The sequence below is a fragment of the Talpa occidentalis genome, unplaced genomic scaffold (assembly GCF_014898055.3).
Source record: "Talpa occidentalis isolate TD23 unplaced genomic scaffold, MPIMG_talOcc4v2.1 talOcc4.7, whole genome shotgun sequence".
Lineage (NCBI taxonomy): Eukaryota > Metazoa > Chordata > Mammalia > Eulipotyphla > Talpidae > Talpa > Talpa occidentalis.
This window is the reverse complement of record NW_023605083.1, coordinates 105,510,118-105,522,935: the sequence shown is the minus strand read 5'-3', so window position 1 is coordinate 105,522,935 and position 12,818 is coordinate 105,510,118. Positions and strand designations below refer to the sequence as shown.

Genomic DNA, 12,818 nt, shown 5'->3' with positions numbered 1-12,818 from the left:
CACTCTAGATGGCAAAACAATACATGAAAACTTTGTTGAGGCATCTACCATATTTGTTACTTTCATTTGAAAGCTGAACTTAAAGTCACCCAGAAGGAGGCATGAGAATCAATGTCACTTTTACAGAAGTATGTCCTTCATTAACACTAAAGAATTTAAGTTAATTTTCACAAATTATCGTGAAAGCTGGCATAAGCCGATTCATTTTAAAGTCATAAAACCATTTACAAATTCAGTGAAATGAGATACCTTCTGTATTTCAACATGATCTAAAGGCTGCACTTCTTCCAATTAAAACCTCCCCAAATGAACCTTCTTGGGAAGTGTTTCAAAATTTCCTACCGTTTAAAACAAAATAAACCCCTCACTTTTCTCAGTTTTCTTACCTGTGTTGCCAAACTCAAGACCTGCTGTACCAGTTCTTGTGTTTCTGATGGTTTCTTGAGAAACAGCTTTACTATGGCAGTAAGTAGAGTGAGCTGCACCTAGACACAATTTAGTAGATAAGGTGAAAAGCATTTAGATTTTTCAATGCCATCATCTCCAAAATGGCATTTCTCCAACTATGAATTACCATATGGTCTTTCTGACTTTAAGAGACTAAGGCTTAAAACTAGTTAATATCAATAATAGCATTTAAAGGTATTTATCAACTAAAAACTCACTACAGCCTCCTACTCTCGAACTGCATCTTTGGTATCAAAATAGTATTTGTTTCTGGGCCAGATTATTACCTATATTTTCTTAAAGTATATGCTAACATATTGACAGCAATAAGCTAATTGAATCCTGACCAAATACTTTATTATTTACTTCCAACAAAAGCACTAACCTCAGGAAAATTAGGGAATCATCTTTTAGCTCTTGGGGTAAAAGCTAAAATAGTAGTTATGCCAGATCATCGCAATGAAGAGTAGGACACAGAACCACAAAGCTATTGGCTTATATGTGTTCTTTGTTGCCTGTATGTGTTGCATTACATACATGAACTTCAATTTGCAGCAAGTACACATACCAGGGGAGAAGGGTTTAATAAATTTCTGCTTCTCTGGGTCCATGGCTTTAAGGGCAGGTCTCTCATCTTTGTTAAAGAGAGATAAAAGATGGATAGAACCTAGCCATCCAGAAAGAATCTTTACTGACTGCACATGCCAGCCTGTACGCCAGTCCCACTTGAAAATCCTTGCTATAGGGCCTCCCCTTGTGGCACAGGCAGTTGAGCACTGCCCTGTGAAGCTGTCTGCAGCCTCTGCAGCACCAGTTCAATTCCGGCCAGCTGGTGAGGATCCCACATGGCGCAGCAGACCTCTCCTGTTGCGCCCACTGGTCCCCTCAGCAGTGCATTTCGTCAGTCTGCCTGTTCTGTCCCCCACTCTGTCTCTGGTGAATCCTCTCATCCTCCATGCATCTGGCCTGTACCCAGGTTCTTGTATAAATAATTAAATAAATCTTTTTTTTTTTAAAGATTTATTTATTTATACAAGCACTGGGTACAGTCAGAAGCGCTGGAGGGTGAGAGAATTCACCAGAGCCAGAGCGGGGAACAGAACAGGCAGACTGAGGAAACACACTGCTGAGGGGAGCAGCGGGCGCGGCAGGAGAGGTCTGTGCACCATGTGGGACCCTTGCCCGGTGGCTGGGGATTGAACCAGCGCTCCAGAGGCTGCAGGCAGCTTCGTAACCCAGCGCTCAATCGCGACACCACTGGGGAGGCCCAATAAATAAATCTTAAAAAAAAAAAAAAGAAAAGAAAATCCTTGCTGTAATGAGTCACAGCCATCACTAACAGAAATATGTAATCATCCTTGGATAAGAGAAAATTTAAATTAAAAAGTGATAACAACTACTTTAAGCTAGTACTTGTCAGTATGGTTCTAGAGGAGTAACAGGAGGGGCACAGCAGCAGCAGCATCACCCTGAACCATGTAAGAAATGCAGATGTTTAGGCACATCTCATATTTACTGAGTCAAAAACTAGGGATGGGGTCCAGGAACCTTTAACAAGCTCTTCAGATGTTTCTAAGGGTCAAAGCATGAGAACCACTGGTCTACATTACGCAGGCTTGTTCTACCAGAAATCAACTTAACTGACAGGTCATTCCTTCCAGGAGAAAAAGGAACATACTGTATCTATAGCTCTCTCTCTCTCTACACACACACACACACACACACACACAAATTTACACATACAAAACTACCTACCCTATACATTCCCTGAAATATTTCCCAAAAGATCATCTAGAACATAGGATATACTAAGAACTTACTTGGGTGCTTTCATCATGAAAACCCTCCAGGAAGCTCTCTAGTAACTCATCTGCATTATCAATTCTTTCAGCATATTCTCCCACGATCCAAATCATAGCAGCACGAGCATCTGGCTCATCCAGTGAATCTAAGTTCTCACACAGGGTGGCAATGATACTTTCATACCTGATAAAACAAAATGGACTATAGTTACTGAGGGCAAAACTAAGAACTACATTTAATAATGAAGTCTAAAGGCAAAAACCACAAAGTACCCTAAACCAAACTATCAAACTATAAAGATTTTTGAGTCAAGAGTATGTAGAGAAGGCTTTAGGGCCTCTCTGGTGATGCAGGGGTTAAAGTCTCAGCACTATCAAGCTATCACCAACCACTGCGCATGATTTCTGCATGCGTTCCAAGTCGGAGCAGACCTCTCCTGTCTCGCCTATGCCCCCCTCAGAAGTGTATTTCAGTAGATCCCCCCTACTCTGCTGCCCATTCTGTCTCTGGTGAATCCCCTCAACCCTCCTCTCCTCTGGCCTATACCCCAGTTATGGTATGCATAAATAAATAAAATAAATCTTTAAAAAAAAAGAGTATGTAGAGGCTTTAAATCAGGAGATTATAAATGTCTTAAAATTCCCTTCAATTATGTTTTAATAACTAGAACTTTAAACCGTAATAAAATTGAACAGATATTCTTTTCACAAAGAAAAATTAAACCTGTGGTGTAAGATAATACCACTACCTTATTTTGTAAAAATCTTATCTTTCTAAATCACAGAATTTTCCTATCTACCATTCCATTTTGCCTTAGTGATAGAGGAATTGATATGCCTTTTTTTTTTTTTTAGGAAAATGGAGTTAAGACATCATCCAGACTATAAACAGTAACTTTGTCACTTAATCTACAATCTCTGCTTTTTATACAGTTCTTCATGTCTATGCCCCAAGACAGCCACACTGATGACTACATTCTTTAAAGAAACAATTCAAATTTTTATTTTTATTTTTACAGGTCTATATAGTGCTCTCATTTTTACCATGTTTAATGGATCTCCATGGCTGGTGTAGCTTCAGAATGACACTGTATAAAAAATTAGATGTAGACAACTAAATAGCATGCTTATGTGCCCTACTTCCACTGATTAAACCAGATACTTGATAGTTCTTTCCTAAAATTAAGCCATCATAACCCCCTATTAATATAAACCAGAAATGGGACACATTTCTCTGACTAATCACATTAAGATAAATACTTCCTGCCTTAAAAAACCCAACTCTCCTCTTTTCTGAGAGAGTAGTAAAAGTAAATGGTCCTTTTCCCAAAAACACCATTTTTTAAATGTAAAATAAATATATACATGCAAAATGCTTAATAAATCTTGTTAAAAGTGGGCCTCCCCGGTGGCGCAGCGGTTGAGCGCTGGGTTGCGAAGCTGCCCGCGGCCTCTGCAGCGCCGGTTCGATCCCCGGCTGCTCCCCGGCCACCGGAGGAGGGTCCCGCATGGTGCGCAGACCTCTCCTGCCGCCCGCTGCTCCCCTCAGCAGTGTGCTTCGGTCCTTCTGCCTGCTCTGCTCCCCGCTCTGGCTCTGGTGAATTCTCTCACCCTCCCGCGCTTCTGACTGTACCCAGTGCTTGTATAAACAAAACAAACAAACAAGCAAATAAATAAATAAATAAAACATGCCTCTATAGAAAAATAAAAAAAAAAAAAAAATCTTGTTAAAAGTTCTTCTAATTTTCAAGCCACCTCTAAGCTAACTTACTGCAAATCTCTTAATTCAATATTACCTTTAAAAATGAATCAAAAGCTTCAACATAAGAAATTTCTATGATTATAAAGCAAAATGAGATTTAGGATGTTTATAAGAGCTGCTCTTATTTCATTCTTTCAGATACCTAATTCTTGCTTTCAAAATCAAATCTGAAAAAAGTATTTTTGTTTCACAAACTAAGAGACCTCAATGTGAAAAATCAATGGAGCAAAAAATGTAGAGTTAGTTTATGTTCATGGGAGCAGCTACAATACTTCAAAAAAGGACAGAAACTAGCAATTTATTTTTACATGTTCTACAATTTTCTAAAAAGTAATGACTAACATACAAAGTGAACAGTGTAGCTGTCACCTTCCTAGCCTTTATGATAGAGCTGCCATAAAATAGCATCCAAACTGAAACATTTCTGAGAGAGAAAAGGGGCACAATAATTAATTATGCCTGGTAACAGGTGCAAACTGAGTTTATGCCTGGAATATATGGGGGATCCACCACCAACAAATCTGGTTAAATTAACTTTATTTTTTTTTAAAGATAGATTTATTTATTTATTTATTTATTTATACATACATACATACATACATACATACATACATACATACAAGCACTGGGTACAGTCAGAGGCACAGAAGGGTGAGAGAATTCACCAGAGCCAGAGCGGAGAGCAGAACAGGCAGAGTGATGAAGTACACTGCTGAGGGGAGCAGCGGGCGGCAGGAGAGGTCTGCGAACCATGTGGGACCCTCGCCCGGCAGCCAGGGATCAACTGGCACTGCAGAGGCTGCGGGCAGCTTCATAACATGGCGCTCAACCACTGCGCCACCGGGGAGGCCCCTTAAATTAACTTTAATACATGCCAATACCGTGCATTCTCACACAGAGTTTCTATCCTTCTGAAAGTAATAGAGTGAAACTCAGGTTTTTACAAAGGATCAGGAAAAAGACAAAACTTGCAATCTGACAATAAATCTGAGACATAGAGCAGGGGACAAGGTGAAAGAGGAGTCAAAACAGGGGAAGGAAGAACAAACGGACTGTGGTGACGGATCACAGATGGCAGTGGTAAAGCTACGGGGACTGCACCTGAGGGAAAAAAAATCAAATACTGTCCAAAAATTAATGATACAAGAAAATAATCATGAAAAAACAACAATCCAGGTTGCTAAACCAAGTTTTATGTTTACGATTGTTAGTAAAGTATCCTACTATGACCGGTTACATTACAAAAAATAACTTTTACTTTGCCAGTTTCAAAGTGCATTATTTAAACATTATATGAATGTTCTGAAGAAGGGTAAAATATTTCCACGTACTTGTTGGGGTATTTTCGGAAGATGTCCCTGATGACAACAATCGCCTCTTGGACCACATAATTTACTTTGGTCTGGATGAGATCAAGCAATGTGCTTACACAACGTTCTGCAGATTGCTGCAAAGAGATAAAAGTGAAAAATCAGATGATCTACTCAGTAATATAAAAAAAAAATTTGAAACATATAGGTGCATCAACTAAACTAAAAGCAAAGATCAGGCACTTAATTTGACCAAGATACATGAAGCCTGGGCTATGCAATGTAGATTACAGAAGATACAGATAGCCCCAAATTATACCCATAGATGAGTCAGTTCAAATGAAAAGAATCATCCTGGATAGCCAGGAGAATAGAAATAAGAAAAAAGATAAGCCGAAGTAGGAGGAAAAAATAATAGAAGAATAAGCCAAGGAAGGAGGCCTTTATCTGGAGTTCACGCATGAGTGAAACTGAGCTAGCAGAACCCAGATTGACTTCTCACTAAAAGAAGTCTACTAAATGCTTTATCAATGGTAACTTCATGAAGCTGTGCCGACTTGAATAAAAACAAGGAAGGTCTATTAGGAACTTGGCCATCACCAACTTCTTAAACATAGCATATGTTTCCTTTTGTTCCCATATAGTATTGGTCAATGCAATTTTATTATCCTTGAGAAGTCATATGGTTCAACCCTCTTGACTAAACAGAATTGCATGTAGTCATGGAGCAAGAATAAATATGGAGTGAATAGATGTCATCACCAATTTCAAAACATATCTGAATGAGAAAAAATGGTGGACTGGTGACAGAACAGGGCAATGTAAGCTGTAGTCCGTAAGAGAGAGGGGAAGGCTGCAAATAAGCTAGAAACCAATCTGTCTTCTAAGACAATAGAGAGAATATTCAAGAGGACTTCTAAGGAAAAATTAACTCCCTGCCCTAAAGCAGAGAGCTGTCTATGTACACAGAAGAGTCCTATCAACTTTTCTGTTATCTCACTCTTAAATATAAATGTGCTTCTATCCATGGTGCATATGACAGTTAAATAAAACTGTATATAAAACCATCACCAGATGATACTCCAGAAAATTAAATTCAAACTGCAGAAACAAAAAATTGTAATGATTTGTACTTCATATCCCCAGAGAAGAGGCTATTGCAAACACCTCCCACCCCCGACACACACAAACACACGCACACTCACAAAGGAATACTATGAAAAAAGTAGCAATAACAAGAAAAGGCAAAAAAGACAAGACTGTATGGAATGAAGGCTGTCCAAAGTCTAAGAGAGCAATCAGCCAGATTTAAGCAAGAGGACAGAAGACTGGAAAAGAGAAGGGTGTACAAAGAAAAGAGGTTTAGAGATGTGGTATTATGCTCCAAAAGGATGAAAGAAGATGGAGTGCAAAGAAGACACACAATGCAAGAAAAAAAGAATGGTCATTATAGAAGCTCTAGAAAAAAACAAGTCTTTATGAGAAAGTAAATATAATTATTTGTATTTGAAATAATTGTACTGAAGTCAGTTGTTATTTATTATTTTTGTATTTTGGTCCTACATATTTACAGACATAACATGGAGAGCAAGTTTTGCAAGTCTATAGTTGATAAAACAAAAATAAAGGCCTATTATCTCAGTATAGTAAGAAAAAAAACCTCATGATAAACTACAGTGGTAAATAAGAGAAGTAGGATGATGGGATATACAAACTAAGCTGCTTATCTCCTAGCAGGAAATAAATTATGTCTATGATTGGTAATCAGTAAATAGCACAAACATATTAATTAGAGATGTAGAAGTAATCAAAAGAAAACTAAAAACAGAAAAGAGTTAAAAATGATTCCCAAGGACAATGGTGATGGTGCACTGGTGAAGAAAATTCTATGGGGACTATACCTGAGGGGGTATGGGGAAGCAAATATTGTTTAAAAATGAACAATGATGTAAAAAATACAAAATTAAAAAAAAATTATTCCTAAGAACAGCTGCCTTTCATTAAAATATTTAAAATATTTTAACTATGTGCTTTATTATTTTGTTATACTTCAATGATGTATTTTAAAGAAAGGAAGGAATGCAGGTAACACTCAGAATCCCGTAACGTGGTCATTAACTATCATTGGACACTTGCCTCCACCTTGATGGCACACCGTCCAATGGCCCTCACGGCTTTGCGAACAAAGTCAACATCTACCTCTGTAGCATATTCCTTCAGTTCTGCCAAAACCTGTTAAAAATTCAGGAAGTTGACAATCTTTAAGAATTCTCAAACAATGCTGACAAAAAAAGAAAGAATGAAAAAGAATTCTCAAACAGCAATTTCATGGTCTACCTTTTTTCTGAAAGCCAGACCTTAAGATCTAAGTTACTATAAACTTGAGCACTTAAAATCTGACCTGAGCAATGTTGGCTTGCGATGCCAAGCGAATCATGATGTCCAGCTTCTCTAATTTAACATAGATGGGATCATTGTACTTCACAAAGAAGACTTTGATTTCCTGTTTCAAGATTTCAGGCCTGTGGTACATAGAAGTACAAGATAAGGAAGGTGAGGGATATACTGACATATCCTTCTGAGCTTAGATTAAATCTAATCTGTGCCTCTCTTCTCTCCTTGCAAACCCACCAGAAAAGAAACTCACAAACTTCCTTCATATTCCTTTATCCAGACCCAGCTGGCAGACTATTTTTTACCTTTTTTAAGGTTCAGGGTACACATGGCCAAGAAGTGCTGAAATAACAATCTGGCTCTAAACTATGACTTGAACTATATTAAGCAGGCAATAGCTAGTTTACTGTTAGGAGACCCTTTAGAAAATTAATTTTCGCAACATTAAGTATTTATTACAGGAACACTCTAAAACCAATTTAGCCTCTTGACCTTGGGGCAAGTTGCTCTGTCACAAAACATTTTCATTTTCAAAAATTAAAAAAAAATTTAAGTCTTTTACTGATATTAAGTTTAATTAAAAATTACAGTTTAACCACCAATTCAATTTTCCCAACCTTTTCTGGACAATTAGATTGATGTTCCTCAGGGCAACGTACTGCACCTCTGGCTCCCCAGACAGCAAAGTGACAAGTGGTGGGGCCAACTTCTTCAGCAGCATATTGTAGTAGTCAGAGTCCTTGGGTAACAACTCTAGAAATTTCATAAGAACTTTTACCGCTGAAAGTACCACTGCTGAGTTGGCATGCGATAGCCGGGGAGTTACCCGCTCACAGATGCTGAGGGCAGAAGAGGAAAATTAGTATCTTGAATTATAATTTCTTTGCAGAAGCCTCATCCCCAGCAAACTATAGGCAGAGCAGAGAGATCAAAAGACTTGGAAAACAATAATAAGGGATGTTCTAATAAGAAGGCAACTATCCCCTACCCCGAAACACTTTAAGCTCACACCATTTACCTTCCAGTTCTATAGTCTTTTCTGTCTCCCCATAATATATAAGGGATCCCTGTCTCACAGCCCATTTCTCCTGAACCTACAGGATGTCAAATTAAGTATTCTGAATGTTATTTCATAGTGAGAGGTTACTGATGGTTTCATTTTAAAATATAGGTGAAGATGGGGCCTTCCTGGTGGCGCAAGGGGTTAAGTCTCAGCACTATGAAGCTATCAGCAGCCACTGCAGCATGAGTTCCAATTCCTGGCCAGGGAGCTACCCACATGGCACAGCAGACCACTCCTATCTCACCCACTGTTCTCCTCAGCAGTGTATTTCAGTCAATTTGTCTGTTCTGCTCCCGACTCTGTCACTGGTGAATGCTCTCACACACACCCCTGCACCTCTGGCCTACACCCCAGCTCTTGTAGGCATAAATAAATAAATCTTTTTAAAAAAATGTAGGTGAAGATGGATTGACAGAGAAAACTACCCTTCAACCCCTTGCCTTCAGGATAAGGGAATCTCTGGAAGGGTTGTTTGCTTTTAACAGAACATCACTGCAATACTTTTCCAACCCCTCACCCTTACAGTCACTGCTGCCTATACTTACATGCCTCATGAAATCTTGAATATTTAATTAACTGTTGAGGGTTCATCAGAAATTAACCCTTGGAGCAGTTAACTATATTCAGTTAAGGTACAAGGTAAATAGGCTTTGTTTCTCTCCCTTCTTCCTGTATCTACTTAGCTGACCCTCTGACCCCCTCAAGTTTTTAGATAAATGCTACTTTCTCCGTGAAGCCTTCCCTTACTACCCTTTTATAACACATAACTTTGTACCCCAAAATGCCTAGTATTTCTTCTTATCTCTTCCCTACTTTATCCTTCTTATTAGCATTTATCTTCTATTATTTACTGTATTATATATTATACAAATACATATTACACATATTTCTGCCCCCATTTCACAAAAGAGAAATGAACCAGAAAAGAAAATCTCAGATACATTGCTATAGCCACAGGGCCTAGATCAGTACTAGATCAGTATATATAGCATGGGCTTAGTAAATATTAGCTGAATAAATGAAATAGTTAAGATATCAATGACCAGCAGAAAATAAAATTCCAGAAAGCACTTGCACTTTCTTTTCTTTTAATGTTCAATTTTAAGGAAATTTACTAAATTATCTGTGCAATAATCTTTAATGTGAATGATATTGGAATGTATGCTTCTAATGACAGAAAGAAATCATTAGGTGAGCTAAAGTCCAGAAGGAATAATTTTCCAGACAAGTGAAAAGTACTAATATTACAGTAACCTGAGGTTCAGCAAGTGTTATGAATGTTCTTATCTAACATTATTAAAATATGTCAACTTTATAAGGAGCCAACATGTCTTCAAAAGTACTTTGCCTGTGCCTCCCCGGTGGTGCAGCGGTTGAGCACTGGGTTGTGAAGCTGCCCGCAGCCTCTGCAGTGCCGGTTCGATCCCCAGCTGCCCCCTGGCCACCGGAGGAGGGTCCCACATGGCGTGCAGACCTCTCCTGCTACCCGCTGCTCCCCTCAGCAGTGTACTTTGGTCCTTCTGCCTGCTCTGCTCTCCCCTCTGGCTCTGGTGAATTCTCTCACCCTCCCGTGCTTCTGACTGTACCCAGTGCTTGTATAAATAAATTAATCTTAAAAAAAAAAGATTAAAAAAAAAGGACTTTGCCTAGTACAGAATCTATATATACAAAATGCTCAGTAAAAATTGGTGACAATTCCAACTCCTTAACTAAAGTGTATCTGTGTGTATATGAAATTAAGCAGTTAATTTCTGTTAGTCACAGAAAATTTGCCATTTAACTTCATATACTTTGCTTATTCTAACAGACTTTCTCCAGTAGTGAATTACAGGTATAGTTGAGCTCAGTAACTCATTGCCTCTATAGCTCTAATACAATTAAGTTTATCACTACAGTGAGAGACACTCAAAAACCTTTACTAAATGACTGTATGAGACAACAAGGGAGATTTTAGCAGAGGGTAATTATACTGTTCAAATAAGAAATGAAACGCACATGTCTCTCAGAAGAGTTATTTTTTGTATGTTTACCTCATCGCCTAAAATGGTCCTAAATCTAGTGAGAAAAAACCCTGCACATACCAATATCTGCCCCATAAGCTACTGATCTTCCTTAAACATAATAGGCCTTATTCTAATACAGACACTAAAATTTAATGAACCAGAAAAGAATCCCAGATACTAATTAGGAGAATAGACTCACCTTTGAGCCTCCCGATCATCTTTAGGATTGTAATTAGACAGGCAATCCAGGATGAAAATCTGGCCCCATTCAGTACACTCATTCAGGGCTGTCAGCAGTTTATTAATGTTCTGTGGGTTCAGATCAAGTAAGTTGCTGTTTGGGTGAGACTCACTGATTTCAGACAATGCTGCTACAGCATTAGCGACCACCTGGGAAAGAAGAAAATATAACCTTGATTTACCAAGGATAATATAATTATAGACACATAATCAATCTTCTCTGGATCACTCCATACCTAGATCTCAACTCATAATCATTCCCGAATATTTTATGTTGTTGGCTAGAAACAGATAGTTTTCAAAATATATATTAAACCACTAATTATGATATATATGGCTTCCTAGTGGTCAGGCAACCCAGAATTAAAATGATTCATACATTAGCAGAGAGCCACACATGATTTGCTATTAAAATATTAACAATTTTAATAGCACTCAAAATTATGAATTGATTCAAGACATACAAATAACTATAAAAAGCAGTTAAGTGTGAATTTGAAATATGTATATTAGGCAATGGAGAGAAAAATCTAAGCCAAATAATTTTATGTGTGTAGAGGTGTGCATATGTGAGGGATGATGGTGAAGTGATACTGTCAATCACATCATGAGTTTGAGAGTAAAAAAGTGTGAGCTTGAAATCCTAGTTAACTATTATAGAATATTGGGACAGCACATAATCTGTGAAATTTCCTCATCTGAAAATGAGATAATTTAATCCACTTCATAGATTAGTTTTAGTTTTGAGGATAAAAATCAAACATTATATGTTTAAGTGCTTTCTCCCAAGCTTTATGCAATTTTAGGTGATATTACCAAAATTCAAGACTGAGAGGTTAATTTTACATAATAACATCTCTTAACTTGGGACATATTATATAATCAGTGGCACATCCAATAGGAAGTATTTTTCTATACACAAAATAATACATATTATAATCAACGGCATCTTAGATTCAATGAAATGTTATCTCAAATGTATCCCTTTTTCAGGCAGCATGAAAAATGAAAAATTACTACCAAATATAAGAAAGTATACCTGCATCCTCACTTACAGATCTGGTAATTCATACTAGTTATAAGGGAAAAAGTGAATACTCTATCAAAATCATAGACTATTTCTAATATAATAAATCTATAGCCAACAAATATTTAAAGTAACTTAAAGACTGCAAAAACTCCCAAAAGCAAACTAACACACACACACAAAACCCACACTACAGTCTTATACAAGTGAATTTAAAACCACATTTTGTCATAAGATTCCCAGTGGTTACTAAAAATTATCAAGATAAGGCTGACTACAAATATTCTACAGGTATAAATGAGCTCTGACAAGGTTTCAGCAATTATGTATATTGAAAAAAGGTTAACTCACTGTTAGTTTTACTAGAGTTCCTTCCTAAAAGTTTAAGAAACTATGAGTAATCTTTTTCCTAGCAAGAGAAGAAATACAATGGCCATAAATTTGCTACTGATTTTAATAGACACATTATCTGAGTGGTTTGCAGATATTCCAGCACATGGTATTACCTAGAAATTTAAATGTCCACAGAAGGGACATGTTGTTTTAAATAAGCAATTCTCTTAAGGCAATCTATTATTATGTAAAAGAAAATGCCATAAATAAAATTGCCTTCGACTACAATTATTTTAAGAACAAAAATACTTCCCAATAAATTTCAAATAAAAAGAACAAAAATTCAAAGGTGAAAATCCAAAGGTTCACTTGGTAAGTATTATTATAGACATATTACATAATCAGAAAAAATTATCGAGTCCACCTACCACACAGCA

General features: G+C 37.3%; 1 protein-coding gene across 4 annotated transcripts in view; it reads right to left on the bottom strand.

Moving 5' to 3' along the window:
- Positions 1-12,818, bottom strand: part of AP2B1 (adaptor related protein complex 2 subunit beta 1) — a 102,656-nt gene that overhangs the window by 64,283 nt on the left and 25,555 nt on the right. For all 4 annotated transcript variants that reach the window (XM_037494107.2, XM_037494110.2, XM_037494108.2 and 1 more), the window contains 7 exons: positions 10,981-11,171; positions 8,333-8,554; positions 7,723-7,843; positions 7,458-7,553; positions 5,343-5,458; positions 2,268-2,433; positions 387-485 (listed from right to left, as the gene is read on the bottom strand). In XM_037494107.2, coding sequence (XP_037350004.1) covers positions 387-485; positions 2,268-2,433; positions 5,343-5,458; positions 7,458-7,553; positions 7,723-7,843; positions 8,333-8,554; positions 10,981-11,171 — 1,011 coding nt within the window. The remainder of the gene's footprint in view (positions 1-386; positions 486-2,267; positions 2,434-5,342; positions 5,459-7,457; positions 7,554-7,722; positions 7,844-8,332; positions 8,555-10,980; positions 11,172-12,818) is intronic.